The sequence below is a fragment of the Scyliorhinus torazame genome, chromosome 11 (assembly GCF_047496885.1).
Source record: "Scyliorhinus torazame isolate Kashiwa2021f chromosome 11, sScyTor2.1, whole genome shotgun sequence".
Lineage (NCBI taxonomy): Eukaryota > Metazoa > Chordata > Chondrichthyes > Carcharhiniformes > Scyliorhinidae > Scyliorhinus > Scyliorhinus torazame.
In genome coordinates, this window is record NC_092717.1 from 2,020,934 (window position 1) to 2,040,975 (window position 20,042).

The 20,042-nt window shown below is 43.9% G+C and overlaps 1 protein-coding gene across 3 annotated transcripts in view; it reads right to left on the reverse strand.

Moving 5' to 3' along the window:
- Nucleotides 1-1,796: 1,796 nt before the first annotated feature.
- The window catches only part of nt5c3a (5'-nucleotidase, cytosolic IIIA), a 40,028-nt gene continuing 21,782 nt past the window's right edge, over nt 1,797-20,042 (reverse strand). For all 3 annotated transcript variants that reach the window (XM_072466850.1, XM_072466852.1, XM_072466851.1), the window contains exons 3-9: nt 9,015-9,084; nt 8,053-8,099; nt 7,889-7,974; nt 6,505-6,594; nt 5,215-5,377; nt 3,616-3,816; nt 1,797-2,543 (exon numbers count right to left, since the gene is read on the reverse strand). In XM_072466850.1, the coding sequence (XP_072322951.1) occupies nt 2,442-2,543; nt 3,616-3,816; nt 5,215-5,377; nt 6,505-6,594; nt 7,889-7,974; nt 8,053-8,099; nt 9,015-9,084 (759 nt within the window). In that variant the 3' untranslated portion in view covers nt 1,797-2,441. The remainder of the gene's footprint in view (nt 2,544-3,615; nt 3,817-5,214; nt 5,378-6,504; nt 6,595-7,888; nt 7,975-8,052; nt 8,100-9,014; nt 9,085-20,042) is intronic.

Sequence of the window (20,042 nt, forward strand, 5' to 3'; positions counted from 1 at the left end):
AGGTCACCCTATTATAGAAAGGATATTGTTAAACTGGAAAGAGTGCAGAAACGATTTACGAGGATGATACCAGGACTTGATGGTTTGAGTTATAAGGAGAGGCTGGATAGACTGGGACTTTTTCCCTGGAGCGCAGGTTAGGGGCGATCTTATAGAGGTCTATAAAATAATGAGGGGTGTAGACAGTCAACATTGTTTCCCAAAGGTAGGGGAGTCTAAAACGAGAGGGCATAGGTTAAAGGTGAGAGATACAAAAGAGACCAGAGGGGCAATTTTTTTCCACGGAGTGGTGAGTGTCTGGAACGAGCTGCCAGTTGCAGAGGGGGGTACAGTTTTGTCTTTTAAAAAACATTTAGACAGTTAAATGGGTATAGAGGGATATGGGCCAAACGTGGGCAATTGGGACTTAGTGTTAAAAACTGGGCAGCATGGACAAGTTGGGCCAAAGGGCCTGTTTCCATGCTGCAAATATCTAGGAGTCTAAGACACTGAACCAAATTCTAAAGCTGTCTCACGTTGCACTCTGCCATGTGCTTCTCCCTTTGTGATTGCTTGATGTGCTCAGTGTGACTGCCTTATGGCAGGGTCAGGGGGAGGTGGTGACAGTAATAATGTCACTGTATTAGTAATCCAGAGGCCCAGGGTGATGCGCTGGAGATAAGAGTCAGAGTCGTACAGTGCAGAAAAGGCCCATTGTGTCTGCGCCGGTCAAAAACAACCACCTATTCTAATCCCATTTGCTCGCACATGGCCCAGGGCCTCGTCTGCCCCGGGGTCATGTGTGCACACCTAAATACCTATTAAATGTTATGAGGGTCTTTGCCTCCCCCACCCTTTCAGCAGCGAGTTCCAGATTCCCACCCCTCTCTGGGTGAAAAGGTTTCTCCTCACATCCCCTCCGAACCTCCTGAGGATCTAGAATTGAATCCCACCAGGGTAGAGAGTGAAATTTGAATTCAATAAAAATCTGGAATTACAAGCCTAATGATGACCATGAAACAATCGTAGATTGTTGCAAAAATCTATCTGGATCACTAATGTCCTTCAGGGAAGGAAATCTGCCATCCTTAATTGGTCTGGCCAACAAGTGACTCCAGACCCACAGCAATGTGGTTGACTTTAAAATGCCCTCTGTAATGCCTCTTCGTTCAAGGGCAATTAGGGATGGACAATAAATGCTGGGCCAGCCAGCAATGATTTTTTAAAAGCTGAATTCTACAGAGCTCAGTCAGGCACCGGTGGCTACAGAAGCCAGTTCTCACGAGCTACCGCAGCTGGCCCGTCACAAGGAACTTAGTTCAGGCCTAAAACTGAAATAAACTTACATTTTAACAGACTGTAGTTAAATGCAAACAAAATTTTAGAAAGTGACCAAACTTGAACTCTGTCTCAAATTGCACTGAAGAGGGGCTCCATCTGCCTTGAGATGAGAAACTTTAGAAGGTCGTTCCCATTCAAGAGATCGAGGATATTTTGTTCTGAAGTTCAAAGCAAATCGTTTCACTGTTAGATCAAATGGCTGACAGATAATTAAATTTGTGATACCTTCATAAATGAGTTCTCATAAATTGATTGGATCAGGTGAACTGCACTGAGCCCTGCTCACAAACGTTTTTTTTTAAATAAAATAATAATTTTGCTAATTGTATTGATGAATACGGCCTCATCTGATTACCTTATTTCAAACAGACCGAAGATTATGTAGGCAATATCAAATGTATCGCTGAATAGTTTCAGCAAGATTAATCTGGTCCAACAATATTGAAGCGTCGGAAACAAAGAGCATGAGAATAAAGTTCTCATTAAATAGAGTGGGAGAGTTTATTGCGGTAAATTGAGGGCTTTAAGACCCAATGTTAAAAAACTCTCCACCAATTTAATGCACTGTTCAACTATTTCTTTCATGTACATTATTCATTTTAAAATATACAGATGACAATGTTCAACAGGCAACACAAGCTGTATCCAGATACACCAAAAGTATCCTCAGAATTATCCATAACCACAGAAGGTTTGCGAAAGATTAAAATTCTGCCTCAGTGCTCATTTCTCGGATAGAACTGGTTATATATTGGCAATCTGCCCACTCAACACACCAAGCGTACAATATTCAAAATCCTATTAAACAGCATATACGGCACCAACACACATGGAAACGCTTTGAAACTTTAAAGCCAGAATTTAAACTATTACATCTAGAGGTAGTTTAAATCTAGTTATCTAACTGCCTATTTTCATAAAGAACCAGCAACGTTTCCGTTATTCACTGAGGACACATCATTGTTACTTTTGTGCAAGTTTTAAGAATACATATTTTCTTCAGCATCAGGTATTGAAGAATGTGCAGTATTTTCAATAAATGGAGTTGTTCATTTACACAAGAGGGTAGAAGAGTATTTCAGCTTCAAGCTTCCACAGGCCTGGACGTCTTCAGTTTCTCATCACAGAATCTTCTGGAGAATAGCATTGGTCAGATCTAATGTCTCTTCTTTCACCAATACTATATCATAGGAGTCAATGTACTTTTCCAAACATTCTTCCACCTAATGCACATTAAAAACAGATACTGAAGTTTAGAATGATGTACATTTGATTCTGGGATGGTAGATGTGATGTAGCACACAGTGAATAGAGTTAATCTTGAGAAAAAACATAGCTTTGTTTGCCATGTAATTACAACATTATAATTCAGGCTCTAGTACAATGCACCTTAGACAGACTGTAGTGTGTTGCTGGATAATTAATTAATTGACGGTGACACAGTGGTTGGCACGGCTGCATCACAGCACCAGGGATCCGGCTTCAAATCCAATTTTGGGTCACTGTCTGTGTGGAGTTTGCACGTCCTCCCAGTGTGTGTGTGGATTTCCTCCGGGTGCTCTGGTTTCCTCCCACAGTCCAAAGACATGCAGGTTAGGTGGATTGGCCATGATCAATTGCCTCTTAGTGTCTAACGGTCAGGTGGGGTTACGGGGATAGGGCAGGGAGTTGGGCCTACGTAGAGTGCTCTTTCGGAGGATTGGTGCAGACTCGATGGGCTGAATGGCCTCCTTCAGCAATGTAAGGATTCTATGAAATACCCAGCAACAAAATAGAGAATGGCTGACAAACAGAAATCTGAAACTTATGTACATTAATCTTAATTTTCAATAAAGCACACCAATGAAATACATGCAATTCTTCAAGTTTGTAATTCTCTTGCTGCAGATTGCCCTGCATATTGAACTAATGTCAGATTGTATCAGCACAACTTCACACTGGCCATATTTAGAACAAGCCACCCAAACAGTATTGGCTAGTAGGTTAAAATAGTTCTGTGGCCAAAGTAAACAGTGCGGCGTACAGCCACTGAATAATGCTGATGCACAACTGAATGTTACATTAAATCATGCCTAGCATTGCCACTTCAACATTACTAAAATACTGCAGAATAAACCAAGAGGTTCAATCTCAAGACGGAAATGTTGATAAATGTGATGGTTCAGAGGCTCTGCTGGTTTATTCCGATTGGGAATGCTCCTGTCTGCTTACTTAATGAAAATAACACGAGCACAGAATGCTCCATGGACCCTAGTTAGAATTGAAAACTTAATGACCAGTCATAAAATTTCTTACTTTATCATTTAAGAATCCAATCTTGAGAATATTGTCGACATTTTGAACGTCATGTGCCATATTCAAATCTCCCAACGAATCACCCAGAAGAATGATGTTACAATTCTCCTTCAGTTGGTTGAAGTACTCAGAGCTCCTTAAGGCTCCATCATGTTTATTGTAAACATGGATGAGTTCACCTTTAAAGCCTTTTAGAACACCCTGAAATAAAAAAATTACATTAATTACTTTGATCATAAACTGTTTTTCACCTAATAAAAATAACTGACTGTTTAAAAACCTGGACCAAAGATCAAAGTTGGACATCTTTCACAGGGGCTATATAAAAAAAGATATTTTTAAGTGTAGTCACAGTGTAATACAATAATCTACAAGAAATTACAGTTCTTTTATGGTCCTTGGCCAAACCCTTGTTGGCAAGATCCAGTTAGGGATTGATAATGGTTTGGTTACAGCAGGCAAAATTGAGATTTAAGACTTGCTCAGTGACCAAAGGCACAAGATTCTATGGATTATGAACTAATAAAAATTTTAACAGTTCTGAAAGATAAAAACAATTTACAATATCTATCTTATGCACGAACATTCAGGGTTAATATGATATATCGTGAATTAACAAGCAAACTCTGGTCAAACACACCAGACTACACAATAAATGGCAGATGCGACCAAGACAGAGTCCATGGATTTCTCAACAACCCATGCACTTGAGCTCCCTTTCTCATGAGGGATTCCATTCTCTTCACCCTGGAAGATCTTTCCTGGGAATTCTCTTCAAAAGTCACTCCAACTTGGGACTGTACCAAGAATGGCCCGGGGATGCTTGCAGGAATTCAATCTCACCCCCCGAGAGTCTGTTCTCCTGGATTCCCGAGTCCACATTCAATCACCAACTCACAAACACAACGTCTGCTCTTTAGTTGTGCCAAGCAGAATACTACTGCTTCAAAAGGGGTACCTTTGCCTCAACAGCCCACAGCATCTAGTCACCAACCTTCTGCTGCCTTCTTGGATCTTAAGGGCTTCTTCAGAACCCTTGACTAGGAAAGTGGCAACAACGGCCAAACTTGCAGTGTTTCAATTTTATCTCTTGAGATTCTTTCCCCCTGGATTCCACAGTGCGCATTTAGACACCAACTCAGCAGCACAACTTCAGATCTTTGGCCGCACTGAGATTGTTGCTCCAGAGGGGAACCTTTGTCCCAATGGCCCAAAATACAATACCTAATGGAAGCCTCTTTCTCTTGCTCCACTATTTTATTAATACTGAACTGGGACCTTTTCCTGTCCTTGTCCCCTCACTGGGACTCTTCTTTTGGGATCTTCCTAACCCCTGCCTGAGACACTAGTCTTCGAACGGTACTCCACTCCGTCACATGACCCAATTTCCATGCCATTTTTCTTCTTGCAAGGCACACTGTGCCCAAAGAACAAAATAAATGAAGAGCTGTGCATGCACAGAAGTTCCAAAATCCGTCGGGAGTTGAAGATCCCAACTTTTGCTCTCACCGATAAGGCAAGTTTGACTTTCATGGCCATTCCTAATGTTGCAAATAATTCTACAACACACAGAATTAAACATCAAGGCAGTTAACTCACCTTCTCATCAAAATCCATGAAGTTGGAAACTACTTTCACATTCGAGTGAAATACACCGGCCTGAGAAATAATCTCCTCCAGTACGTCACCAATCCCAGCAGAGAATATGAATACTGGGATGTTGTGTTCATTCAGCTTATCGAAGAACAGCTCATAGCCATCTCTGGAGTTGGACAACACATTTCAAGTTACAAAATTCAACTAAATTTGGATTATTTTCCCCCGCCAGAAACCACAGTATCGTAACTAACCACGATTTTCACACAACCTCTGAAAGTAATTATGCGCTGAGTTCTGGTTTCTCTCATTAATAATCACGCAAATACTTTTCACGCAGCCTCTTTCCTCCGTATCTGGGCATAACTTTCTTTTTACCATTCTGCTTTTCATATAAGATCATGAACTTGGGCTATCTGGAGGTCTATTTGATTAAACACTGAACCTAGGTTCGACAATGGATGATAACGAGCAGCACAACACTGCAGTAACATTCCAATCAAATCCAGTAGCTGGTATATACGAATAGCTTCAACTGAAGGTCACTACCCAATTATACAGAATGGAGATAAATATTCCAAATTTAATATTTAAGTAATCTTAAAAGAGTATTGGGTGAGGTAACAAACTCTAAATGCAGGCATAGGAAATACTCTTACAAATGTGTGAATATAAAGTGCTGACACTGTCACACCAGCTGACGCACCTGAACTGTTCAAGTATGCATGTTTCTAAGTTATAAGCTCGCTTCACACATTTCTATACACAAATCTCAAGAATACCTGTACGGAATATCTAAAAGAACATAATGCTGCAGAGCTCTGCTGAGTATTAATGTATTTGTTATTGTATAATAAAACATTAAGATGTAAATGTTTGAATTAATTGCTCATGCAGTTCTATATTTCTGTGGCGATCGTGGACTGCACCCTGCCCCTCATCTGAAACGCGGCAGTTACTGGACGGCACGGTAGCACAGTGGTCAGCACGGCTGCTTCACAGCGCCAGGGACCCGGGTTCGATTCCCAGCTTGGGTCACTGTCTGTGCGGAGTCTGAACATTCTCCCAGTGTCTGTGTGGGTTTCTTCCGGGTGCTCCGGTTTCCTCGCACAAGTCCCGAAAGACGTGCTTGTTAGGCGAATTGGACATTCTCCCTCAGTGTATCCAACAGGCGCTGGAATGTGGCGACTAGGGGATTTTCACAGTAACTTCATTGCAGTGTTAATGCAAGCCTGCTTGTGACACTAAGATCATTATTAATCATTACAAAGTAATCATTATTAGTAGTAGTACCTCAGCATCACGTCAGATTCCCTCACCGCCTCGGCCAATTTCCCTTTCTCAATACCTTGTTCAATCAGTAAATTGTGAGCTTTTGTCCACCTGTACAAGAGAATTTTTATCTTGAAAGTTGTTGGTGCAAATACGGAGAACTTAGGAGGAATTATTTTGATCTCATGGTCAAGAAAGTTATCAAAAACTGAATTATTAAATAATGAAACAGTTGGCTGGCTCGTCTTGAAAACCAGTATTAAAAAAATGTTCTTTATAATTGGACTTCACCCTTCATTCCATAAAGAGTTGTTCAAGGAACTTGCAATGTCATTGATTTGGAGAATACAAGTTATAGGTCCAATGACAAGGGTACATCGACAACATAGATTTCAAATCAGGATGTATCATGGAGGTTCTCAGAGTTAAAGGGCACAAGAATATCTATAAACAGAACGGAAGGGATTTCCATCCCTAACAAAATCAAAATAAACCATTTAGGTTTTAAACAAATTATAAAGCTTCAGTACAGAAAAAGGCCGGCACGGAAAAAGGCCGATTCACCCAGCGTGAAAAATGAGCTACCCAACCAATTGACACTTGCCCGCCCCATTCTCACGCCCCCCCCCCCATCTACCCCGGACTGATCCGCCCTCTATATAAAAACTCTATATTTCTGGTTCTCTCGTACTCCAATGTTTCCCTTCTTATTAATCTTTAAGTCATCCTTTGCTGTGGCTTATATTTTGTCCAATCTTCTGAGTTGCCACCTCTGTCTTTATACAATTGTGTGCTTTATCTTTGTCTTTGATACTATCTTTTACCTTTCCAGTTAGCCACAAATGTTGTGTCCATCCTTTGGACTTTTTCTTACTCCTTACTCCTTTTTCTTACTTCACAATGAACTCAACTAGGCCTTCCTTGCCCAGCTGATTTTTCCAGTCTATTTGTAGATTAAAATCGCCGATGATTATCACCGTGCCTTTCTGACAAGCTCCAATGATTTCTTCCTTTGTGCCCCACCCTATCGTATGATTACTGGTAGGGAGTCTGTACATGACTCCCATAAATGACTTCTTGCCGTTACCATTTCTCAACTCCACCCAAATCACTTCCGCATCCTGGTTTCAATAATTTTGGTCACCTCTCTCTATTGTGCTAATACTATCTTTAATTAACAGAACTCCTTTCTGCATGTTTCCCTCGCTTCCTGCCCTTCCTAAACAACCTGTAGCCTTCAATATTCAGGTCCCAATCCATGTCCTTCTGCAGCCATGATTCTACAACTGCTATCAAATCGTACTTATTTGTTTATATGCATGCTCTCATCCTTGTGCAGGGCACCTACAGGTGAACACATTTTTCAGATTCAACATTTATCTAAAAGGATAAGTTAAGGACTTACCATTCAACCATGAAGGGGTACTTCTCCTCAGCACTAATGGCTGGATCAATTTCAATTGGATAATACTTATTCCTAATCTGGAACAACTATAAGAAAGAAAAATACAAATGAAAATTGAAAACATGACACTAAAGAAAATAAATGTTTACTGTTGAAACAAATACCTTTTTCCTACAGTCCTCAGAGATTAACTTGCAGTTGTCAATGATATCTGTCAAAATAAAAAGGAATAAAATTAATGTTCAAGCATATATGTACCGGAAATCAATTGTGTAGTTTTAGTCCAGTTGTTTGGTTTAGCTGTATTGGATTAATGCTTCCAAAGAAGTCACATTGGACTTGAAACGTTAACTGTTTCTCTCTCTCCACAGATGCTGCCAGACCTGCCGAGGTTTTGTTTTTATTTGCAGCAGCCAGTATTGTGCTTTCATTTAAGGGTTGATGCTTGTTTAGTGATATTCTATTCTGCATACATGGTTAGGAAAATCAGTTACCAGTGCTTGCAGGCAACCAATATTGTTGTAACCTTATACATATAAATCATATCAATATGCCCAGTCATTCAGGCCAAGAAGCTTTGTGACAACTTGTGTTCAGTTTGCTGGTCTTGGCAGAATCGTAGGACCACTACAACAGGCAAACTCAGAATGAACAATTATAGGAAGGTGCTAAATCTGCCCAACAATGCCGTCAGTCATAAACTGTCACACAGACAGCAAAATCTCATTCAAAGCAAAATGGGATAAACATCAAGTGGAAACTCAATGTCGAACATTTGCAGAGAAGGATGAAAAAGGACCATCAATCTGATGAGTTAAATCGATGGTCAAACCCTCCTGATGCACAACAGCTAACTGACAACTGTTAAACTGCAGCTTACTTTGCAGGTTGGCCCCATGATGGCATAGCCAATCCACGCAGCAACTTAAAAATCCCAATGAAACCAGGGTACCAGTAAACACATTTTGAAAATGAAACAAACATTTGGCAGGAATGAACAAAACAGTTTCGTAAAGTTCAGAATTTATGTGACAGGTTTTAGCTTTATGGGCACAAATCTTCTGTTTCTCAGCAATGTGAAGGCACAGTTCATTGGATCACAGTGTTGGCGTTCCAAAATACCTACTGTGACAGGTGGGACATCTTTTCCCATTGTGGAAGAACTTGCTTAGTGTCATATCAAAATCTGTGATTATCTGCCAAACATGAAGAGCATAAGCCAATTAGTACTGGAAATTACTGCAAACATACATTTTTCAAATCAAAGCACAGTCACAAAGCGTTAAAAACAGGTTACAACTTATGACAAGTTATTGATTTTCCAATTGGTCACATTACAAAAAAAGTATAGCACTTTTCATGATACTATCAATGTGTCAAAGTGCCTTATAGCCAATGAAGCACATTTTGAAGTATAGAAACTTTTGTAATCTAAAATGTACTGGATATTGGGCGGCACGGTAGCGCAGTGGTTAGCACTGTTGCTTCACAGCTCCAGGGTCCCAGATTCAATTCCCGGCTTGGGTCACTGTCTGTGTGGCGTCTGCACGCTCTCCCCGTGTCTGCGTGGGTTTCCTCCGGGTGCTCCGGTTTCCTCCAAGTCCTGAAAGACGTGCTGTTGGGTGAATTGGACATTCTGAATTCTCCCTCGGTGTACCCGAACAGGCGCCAGAGTGCGGTGACTAGGGGATTTTCACAGTAACTTCATTGCAGTGTTAATGTAAGCCTACTTGTGACAATAAAGATTATTATAATATTCTAATGTATTAGATCACGGTGTTCAAATGACACTGTCCTAGGCCTTTGACTATTTCTTCATGGGATGTGGGTGTTGCTGGCTAGAACAGCATTTATTACCCATCCCGAATTGCCCTCGAGAAGGTGGTGGGGAGCTGCCTTCTTTGAACCACTGCAGTTCATGTGGTGCAGGTACACACGCAGTGCTGTTAGGGAGGGAGTGCAGACCGAGCTACAGCGAAGGACTTGAACCCAAGTACTTCAGTTTTATTTCAGTATCTTTATGTTTTAAGATACTCAACTGGAGGAAGAGTTGCTCTTCGCAGTTTTGTCTCATTGGCTAAACTGTGAATCAGAACACCAGAATCAACAGCTTGTTTTATCTGTAAATGAATCACTAATTGGTTATTTATATCTGGTCCCCATATGAACTTAAATGGCATAAAGACAAAAAGGAGGAATGTGTCCACACAAAATACATGTGCTGTAATTCTGCAAATGTTTTCGGGAAACCAAATATATAATTAAAACTCTAGCAGGCTACAGAACACCAAAATATACATTTAGAAACAAAGTGTACTTTGGTAAGTGGTGCTTCTATAATCTAATTTAATAAATATGTATTTGTAACACACACAGACATTTGGTCCATTGTACAGTTGCCAGCTTTTCTCTTATCGCCCTCTAAATTTCTTATTTTCAAGTATTAACAAATTCACGTTTAAAGTTACGACTGAAGCTGCTTCCACTGCCCTTTTAGGCAGTGCATTCCAGATCATGGCTCAATAAATTCTCATTTACCCTCTGGCTATTTTACCAATTATGTTAAGTCTGTGTTCTCTGCTGATCAACCTTCCAGCCAGAGTGATGTTTGTCTGTATTAAAGTCCCACAGCCTTCTCCAGCTGGCTCCAATCTACTCCCTTTGATCTCTCTCTGCTGCTGGTCTCTTCCAGAAACTGCTCCCCTTCACTCCACTACCGGTTACAGAATCTTACTCACCTTGGTCACACTCCCTGAAACTTCTTCCTCACCCCCAACTTCTTCAGCCATCCCCCCCCCCCTCCCCCCCCCAAAAAATCCCTCTTTCTCACACGTCTGTTTGATTATAGAACATAGAAAATACAGCACAGAACAGGCCCTTCGGCCCACGATGTTGTGCCGAACCTTTGTCCTAGATTAATCATAGATTATCATTGAATTTACAGTGCAGAAGGAGGCCATTCGGCCCTCTGAGTCTGCACCGGCTCCTGGAAAGAGCACCCCACCCAAACTCAACACCTCCACCCAACACCAAGGGCAATTCGGACACCAAGGGCAATTCATCATTGGCCAATTCACCCAACCCGCACATCCCTGGACTGTGGGAGGAAACCGGAGCACCCGGAGGAAACCCACGCAGACACGGGGAGGACGTGCAGACTCCGCACACACAGCGACCCAAGCCGGAATCGAACCTGGGACCCTGGAGCTGTGAAGCAACTGTGCTATCCACAATGCTACCGTGCTGCCCTTAAGAACAAATAAATCTACACTATATCATTTTACCGTAATCCATGTACCTATCCAATAGCTGCTTGAAGGTCCCTAATGTTTCCGACTCAACTATTTCCACAGGCAGTATGTTCCTAATTCTCTTAATACTCAACATCTGATCCATGTCTGTGAGTACCAAGGGGTGTATTGTACATGAAAGTGTCCACGTGAATGCACATTGTTGTATTGAACCCGTCACTAACACTTTACCCACTGAAGTCTTACAACACCAGGTTAAAGTGCGACACGTTTGTTTCAAACACTAGCTTTCGGAGCACTGCTCCTTCCTCAGGTCACTGAAGCAGGGTTGATCCTCTGCTTGGTGGTAATGGTGGAGTGGGGATTATGTCGGGCCAAGACATTGTGGCTAAGTACAATTCTACTGCTGCTGACAGCCTATAGCGCCTCATGGATGTCCAGTCTTGAGTTGCTGGATCTGTTTGAACTTGATCCCATTTAACACAGTGGCAGTGCCACAAACACTGGAGGATATCCTCAAAGTGAAGGCGGGACTTTATCTCCATTAGGACCATGCGGTGGTCACTCCTGGTAAATATCGCCATGGACTGATACCTCGACAACAGGTAGATTGGTGAGGACGAGGCCAAGTAGGTTTGTCCCTCTAATCAAAAATAAATGCTCAAAAACTCAGCATGTTTGGCAGCATCAGTGTAGAGAGAAAGTTCCAGATCATATAACTCTTCTTCAGCACTCGGTTTGCCGTTGTTGCTTCCTGTGCCTCAGAAACGGAGACATTTGGCCCTTCAAACCTGCTCTGCCATTCAGCATGACAATGTCTGATTCTCTATCTCCCCATTTGCTTCTTAAATGTATTCAGTGATTTGGCCTCCAGTCTTCTGTGGAAGGGAATTCCACAGGTTCACCACCCTCAGCAAAGAAATGCACCTCATCGCAGTCCAAAATGGCCTAACCCGTATTGTAGTACTGTGATCCCACTTACAACTATACCTTATTTCTAATGTTTACCAATAGAAATGTAAAGCCCTTACAATGACCTTGTTTTCCTAACACTGGGGATTTATGGGCTTTCAGTCCCATTAATTTCTTCAGCATTATTTTTTGGGTAATACCAATTTCCTTCAATTCCTCCTTCCCACCCCTTGATTCCTTCGCATTTCTGGAAGTTATTGGTGTCTTCCTCCATGAAGACAGAAGTAATACTTGTTTAATTGTTCAGCCACTTCCTTGTTCTCCATTATAAATTCTCCAGTTTCAGACGGTAAAGGACTTGCATTTGTTATCACTAATCTACACACACACACACACACACACACACATATGCACGCAGCACAGCACGCACAGGTTTGAATCCAACCAAGGCAGATGATGGAATGCTACTTCATAAAAATCTGCAATTAAAAGTCCAATATGACTAAGAAACCATTGTCATTACAGTCCATGTGGTTCACTAATGTTTTGAGGTATTTAGGGACATTTCCTTCCTTTAGGAAAGGAAATCTGCCACCTTCACATTTTGGCAGACAGACGACTCTCGATCTGCAGTAACATGGTTGACTCTTAAATTCCCTCTGACATTCCCGTACCAGGCGCCGGAATGTGGCGACTAAGGGCTTTTCACAGTAACTTAATTTGAAGCCTACTTGTGACAATAAGCGATTTTCATTCATTTCATTTCACGTGTCCGAGCAAAGCGCTCAGTTGTATCAAACCATTTTAAAAAATCAAAAAGGATTGAAACTGGCCAGACCACCTGGCATTGACCTAGGCACTGGAAACAACAACAAACCCAGTCTGTCAACCTCCTTGCTATCATCTGGGAGCCTGTGCCAAAATTGGGAGAGCTTTCTCTCAGACTAGTCAAGCAACAGCTCGCCAGCCATATTCTCAAGAATCATACCTTACCGGTAATGTTCCAGACACCATCATCATCCCTGGGTATGTCCTGCCCCACTGGCACAGGTGGCAGGCGGCACAGTGGTATACAGTCAGGAGAGGGATTCGCCGTCCCCAGGAAGTCTTATGGCATCCAGTCAAACATGGACAAGAAACCTCCTGCTGATCACCACATACCACCGCCCCCCCCCTCTCCGCTGCTGAATCTGCCCTCCTCCATGTTGTACGCCACTTGGAGGAAGCATGGCAAGAATGCATCACAGGACGAGCAGGTCAAGTCCTGAAGGACGTAGCTGCTAGACTGAGTCTGTGGCAGGTGCTGAGGGAACCAAAATAGGGAAAAACATACTTGGCCTCATCCTCACCAACCTGTCTGCTGCAGTCGCATTTGTTCATGACAGGATCGGTGGGAGTGACCACAGCAGTCCTCGTAGAAAAGAGGCCCCATCTTTATATTGAGGATACCCTCCATAGTGTTGTGTGGCACTACCACTGTGAAAAACGGGAGATTTTTAAGATTTAGCAACTAGAGGCCAGTCATCCAGGAGGTGCTATGGGCCATTAGCAGCAGCAGAATCGTACTTAACCACAATCTGTAACCTCATGGCTCAACATATCCCCCACTCTACCACTACTATCAAATCAGGGGATCAACCGTGGTTCAATGGAGAGTGCAGGAAAGCGTGCCAGGAGCAGCATCAGGCAGACTGCAAAATGAGCTATCAACCTGGTGAAGCTTCGACACAGGACTACGTGTGCCAAACAGCATAAGCAGCAAGTAATAGGCAGAGCTAAGCGATTCCACAACCAACGGATCAGATCTAAGCTCTGCAGTCCTGCTGCATTCAGCCCTGAATGGTGGTTGCCAATTAAACAATTCATTTGAGAAGGAGGTTCCACAAATGTCCCCATTCTCAATGATGGAGGAACCCAGCACATAGGTGCAAAAGGTAAAGCTGAGGCATTCGCAACAATCTTCATCCTGAAGTGCCGAGTGGATGATCCATCGCCCCCTCCTCCAGAGGTCCTCAGCATCACAGATGTCTCCTCAACCAATTCGAATCACTCCGCGGGATATCAAGAAATGGCTGAAGGTACTGGAGACTGCAATGTCAATAGGCCCTGACAATATTCCTGCAGACTACTGAAGGCTTGTTCCAGAACCTGCTGCGCCCCGAGACAAGCTGTTCCAGTACAGCTACAACACTGACGTCTACACAGCATGTGGAAAATTGCCCATGTATATCCTGTACACAAAAAGACAAATCCAACCCAGCCAATTGCTGCTCCATTAGTTCACTCTTGATCGTTAGCAAAGTGATGGAAAGGGCATCAATAGTGCTATCATCGGGCAGCTAGGTGGCGCAGTGGGTAGCACTGCAGTCTCAGGGCGCTGGGGTCCCAGGTTCGATTCCGGCTCTGGGTCACTGTCCGTGTGGAGTTCGCACATTCTCCCCGTGTCTGCGTGGGTTTCGCCCCCACAACCCAAAGATGTGCAGGGTAGATGAATTGGACACGCTAAATTGCCCCTTAATTGGAAAAATTGAATTGGATACTCTAATTTATATATTTTTTAAAGTGCTATCATTACAGCCTTGGTTCTAACATGGACAAAAGAGCTGAAATCTAGTGGTGAGGTGAGAGTGACTGCCTGGGACATCAAGGCAGCATTTGACCAAGTGTGGAAACAAGGAGACTTAGCAAAACTGGCGTCAGAGAATCAGGTGGAAAACTCTCTACTGGTTGGAGTCCCACCTCGTACAAAGGAAAGTGGCTGTTGGAGATCAATCGTCTCCTTTCAGGGCATCCCTGCAGAAGATCCTCAGGATCCTGTCCTAGGCCCAGTCATCTTCAGCTGCTTTATTAATGATCTTCCTTCCATCATAAAGGTCAGAAATGGGATGTTCACTGATGGTTGTACAATGTTCAGCACCATTCATGGCTTCTCAGATGCTGAAGCAGTCCAGTCCCAATAGGCGAGGTGAATAGGCCATGCTAAATTGCCCCTTAGTGACCAACGGTTAGGAGGGTTGGGCCACGGTAGGGTGCTCTTTCGGAGGGTCGTGCAGACTCGATGGGCCGAATGGCCTCCTTCTGCACTGCAGGAATTCTATGATTCTAATCTGCACATCTTTAAACTGTGGGAGGAAACTGGAGCACCTGGAGAAAACGTACGCAGACATGGAGGGAACGTACTAACTCCACAGTCACCAACGGTCAGAATTGTTCCTGGCGCTGCGAGGCAGCAGTACTAACCACTGTTTCCTGTGCCACCCTAGGAGTTGGCATTACCCTAGCTGAACCCCCACTATTAACCTCTGCAGGTTACAAATGATCAGAAACTGAACTGGGCTCACTATATAAATATTGTGGTTACAAGAACAGGTCAGAGGCTAGGAATCCTGTAGCAATAACCAATTTCCTGATTCCCCAAAGCCTGTTCATCATCTATACAGCATAAGTCAGAAATGTGATGGAATACTCTCCATTTGCCTGGATGAGTACAGCTCTAACAACATTCAAGAAGCTCGACACCATCCAAAACAGCCCGCTTGATTGGTACCACTTCCACAATCATTCGCCCCCTCCAACACTGACAGACTGGCAGCCGTGTGTACCATCTACAAGATGAACAGCAACTCACCAAGGCTCCTTAGGCAGCACCTTCCAAATCCTTGACCACTACCATCTAGAAGGACAAAGGGCAGCAGATACCTGGGAACATCGACGTTGGGAGTTTTCCTCCAAGTCACTCATCATCCTGACTTGGAAATAGATTGCTGTTCCGTCACTGTCGCTGGGTCAAAATCCTGGAACTCCCTCCCTAATAGCACTGTAGGTATACCTACAGCACAGTGAGTGCAGGAACTAAAGGAGGTTTCTCACCACTGGGCAATGAATGCTGGTCTAGTCAGCAACACCCACATCCTGTAAATTAATCAAGGAAAGTTGAAATCTTTACAGTGTACATCAGTGTTCTTCACCCCCCCCCCACACCGAGGACCCATTTTTACCAACTGGCCAACCTTCGGGACCCAACCCGGCTGACCCTCGTGACCCACGCCGGCCGACCTTTGCGACCCACCATTTTTTCTTACCGTTAATGCGTGAGGTGAGCCTGCTTGGTCCTCACGATCTCACTTCAATCAGGTTCACAGGAAGAGAGGGCCATGTGCGTATCAGGTGAAGGATTCAGCCGGTTCCTTTGTGGCGTCTTCATCTTTGTGACAACGGAAAATCCAACCTCACATGTAGGTCGTTGTGAAGGGCAAGAGCAACAAAATGCTTGTTTTACTCAGCTCCGGATACTCCTCAGAGGTGCTACTCCAGAATGCTGACGGCCTCATTGACTTGTGCCGTGTTTTTAATATGCTGTCACAGCTGAGACACATAAGCTCCATTTCTTCTTTTGGAGTCAGCTGCAAGTTAAGAACTGATTCTGGGGTCTCAAACTCAAAAGGGATTTTTCACTCACCTCCTCTCTCTCAATCTTAAACTTCTCCTCTGGAAAGTAGCGACCAAAATTGTCGATCAGAGCAGCCAGATGCAACTCAATAAGGCTTGCCAATCCATTTACAGTTTCCTTGCTAATGCTGTTTTCTTCAATGTGTCGTAGCAGTGTGGGAAACATGTAGTCGTTTTGGCTTCACACTCGCAATTGCCAAACTTTCAATATCTTTTGGAAAGCTTCGATTTTTTCAGAGTGCCGAAAACAATCATCATCCTTCCCTTGCAATTGGAGGTTCAGTTCATTTAGAATTGAAAAGATGTCTGCAAGGTAAGGCATTGCTCGCATCCAAGGTTCATCAGCAAACTAATCAGCCAGAGGGGACAATTTCTCGAGGAGGAAAGCGTGGATTTCATACCTCAGTTCGTAAACTCGGAGTAGCACCCGACCCCTTGACAGCCAACGTACTTCTGTGTGGAACAATAAATGTGTGCGCTCAGCCCCCATATCGGAACAGTGTCAAAAAGTCTGGTATTGAGTGGGCCGCGTTTTGTGAAATTCACAACTTTCACTATTCCTTTCAACACCACTTCAAGATTGGATGGAATTCTTTTCAATGCCAGTGCCTCACGGTGAATGATTCCAAACAATGTCCTGACCAGCTGCCTCCTTAATCCTTACGATAACTCCGCTGTTTTTCCCAGTCATGTTGGCTGCTCCATCACTTGTGATTCCTCTGCAATTACCCCAGTCGAGGCCGCACTTTCCAACCACAAAACTATTCAAAACTTCACAAATTTCTGCGCCAGTCGTGTGGGTTGCTAAAGTCAGGTAGCACAGCAAATCTTCAACAAATTCATTGTGCCAAACATACCTAACGTATACTAGCAAGGTTGCACAATCTGAAATGTCTGTACTTTCATCCAGTTGTATTGAGAATGCCTGCGCTGATTTTAAATGAGAAATAAGCTGGGCTTCTAAATTCTCAGCAATATCGGAAATTCGGCAAGCCACTGTGCTGTCACTAAGTGGGATGCATTTCACTTTTTCAACGAACCTCTCAACTATGACCGTACGAACTATATCTAATGCTGCAGGGAGAATTATCTCTCTGCTATAGTGTGGGGCATTTTCTCTTTAGCCACACGGTAAGCATCATGTAAGAGGCTAATTGTACTTTGTCGTTCAATGTAACATTTCTGCTGAGGACTTCAGCCGACGATTTAAGTTCTCGTTGCTTCCTTTGAAAAAAATCAAGAGGTTTGTCCTCGAACTCGCCATGCTTAGTCTTCAAATGCCTTTGAAGTTTTGAGGCTTTAAAACTTTCATTTGCCAGCACTTCCCTGCATATAACACACATGGGCCTTGCATCCTGATTTGCATTGGCACAATTCATAAATCCATACCTTAAAAAATCGTCTTTATACTGCTTTGTGCCTGATTTCAGTTTCTTCTTAATGGGCTGTTCACCAGAGGCCCTGGAGCTCACACCAACACTGCTTTGTCCTGGTGTGGACCCTCCTGAACAGCTCACACCAACACTGCTTTGTCCTGGTGTGGACCCTCCTGAACAGCTCACACCAACACTGCTTTGTCCTGGTGTGGACCCTCCTGAACAGCTCACACCAACACTGCTTTGTCCTGGTGTGGACCCTCCTGAACAGCTCACACCAACACTGCTTTGTCCTGGTGTGGACCCTCCTGAACAGCTCACACCAACACTGCTTTGTCCTGGTGTGGACCCTCCTGAACAGCTCACACCAACACTGCTTTGTCCTGGTGTGGACCCTCCTGAACAGCTCACACCAACACTGCTTTGTCCTGGTGTGGACCCTCCTGAACAGCTCACACCAACACTGCTTTGTCCTGGTGTGGACCCTCCTGAACAGCTCACACCAACACTGCTTTGTCCTGGTGTGGACCCTCCTGAACAGCTCACACCAACACTGCTTTGTCCTGGTGTGGACCCTCTTGAACAGCTCACACCAACACTGCTTTGTCCTGGTGTGGACCCTCCTGGAGCTCACACCAGCACTGCTTTGTCCTGTTGTTGACTCTCCTGAACAGCTCACACCAACACTGCTTTGTCCTGGTGTGGACCCTCCTGAACAGCTCACACCAACACTGCTTTGTCCTGGTGTGGACCCTCCTGAACAGCTCACACCAACACTGCTTTGTCCTGGTGTGGACCCTCCTGAACAGCTCACACCAACACTGCTTTGTCCTGGTGTGGACCCTCCTGAACAGCTCACACCAACACTGCTTTGTCCTGGTGTGGACCCTCCTGAACAGCTCACACCCCCACTGCTTTGTCCTGGTGTGGACCCTCTTGAACAGCTCACACCAACACTGCTTTGTCCTGGTGTGGACCCTCCTGGAGCTCACACCACCACTGCTTTGTCCTGGTGTGGACCCTCCTGGAGCTCACACCCCCACTGCTTTGTCCTGCTGTGGATCGTCCTGAGCCACTCTCTCCAGCAGGTTTAGTTGTGAGATCCTGTCCTGTTTGTGTCTCTGGACCTCTCTTCCTTATAACAAAATGATCTATTTTAAATGTTACTGTCCTGTTACTAGTTTGCTAACAAAATCACAATCGCGCCCAAAGCACGTGACGGCGACGTTCAGGGGGCGTGACCTGCCCTCTGCCTCCCTTTAGGCAGAAATATTAGATAGATTAGGTAAAAAAAATCTTGTGTCTCTGCAGCAGCCGGCTTTTAATAACGCCGGCTGCAAGCGGCCTTCAAAATGGCCGCGAACACTAAAAAATGTTTTTTAAAAATATAAATCGGCCGCATTGCGCATGCGTGCCCGATCATTGGTGCACATACGCAAAACGATATAGTTTTGCACATGCGCACCAATGATCGGACCCACATGCGCAATGTGGCCGATTAAAAAAAATATGCTCGCGGCCATTTTGAAGGCCGCTTGCAGCCGGCGTTATTAAAAGCCGGCTGCTGTGACTGATTCGCGCGATCGGGAGCGCCGCGAAGGACGGCTCCGTGACCCTCCCGACACCCGCCCGCAGGTCGAGTCCCCGAGTTTGAAGAACACTGGTGTACATGATAGATGAGGAAATCTGGAAGCAGGGTGAGGCGTGATTAAGATAAACTTTCTTGTGTTGAGGTCTGACGAGCACTAGCAGGACCAATTAAAAGGAAAGACTTGCATTAAGATATGTATTTATAGTATTTCATGACCACCAAACACCTCAAAGCATTTTACAGCCACTTAAGCAGTTTAAGTGTGGTCAGTATTGTAATGTGGGAAACACAGCTGTCAATTTGTGCACAGCAAACTCCCATAAACAGCAGAATGATAATGTGCAGGTAATTTATATGTAACACGTGTAGGGAACAGCCACTCAAGAGACAATCCAAAGGCAACTGGGTCAAGGGCAGGTACAATGCTTGACCAACAGATATACGAAAGGGTTTCCGAGGTATCCAGCTGCTTGATATGCTCGTCTTTGTGTAGGATATGACTCTCTCCACGTGGCACTAATACTTATTCAAAATGTACTAAAATCTGAAAAATACCACTCAAATTTAATTTCCAG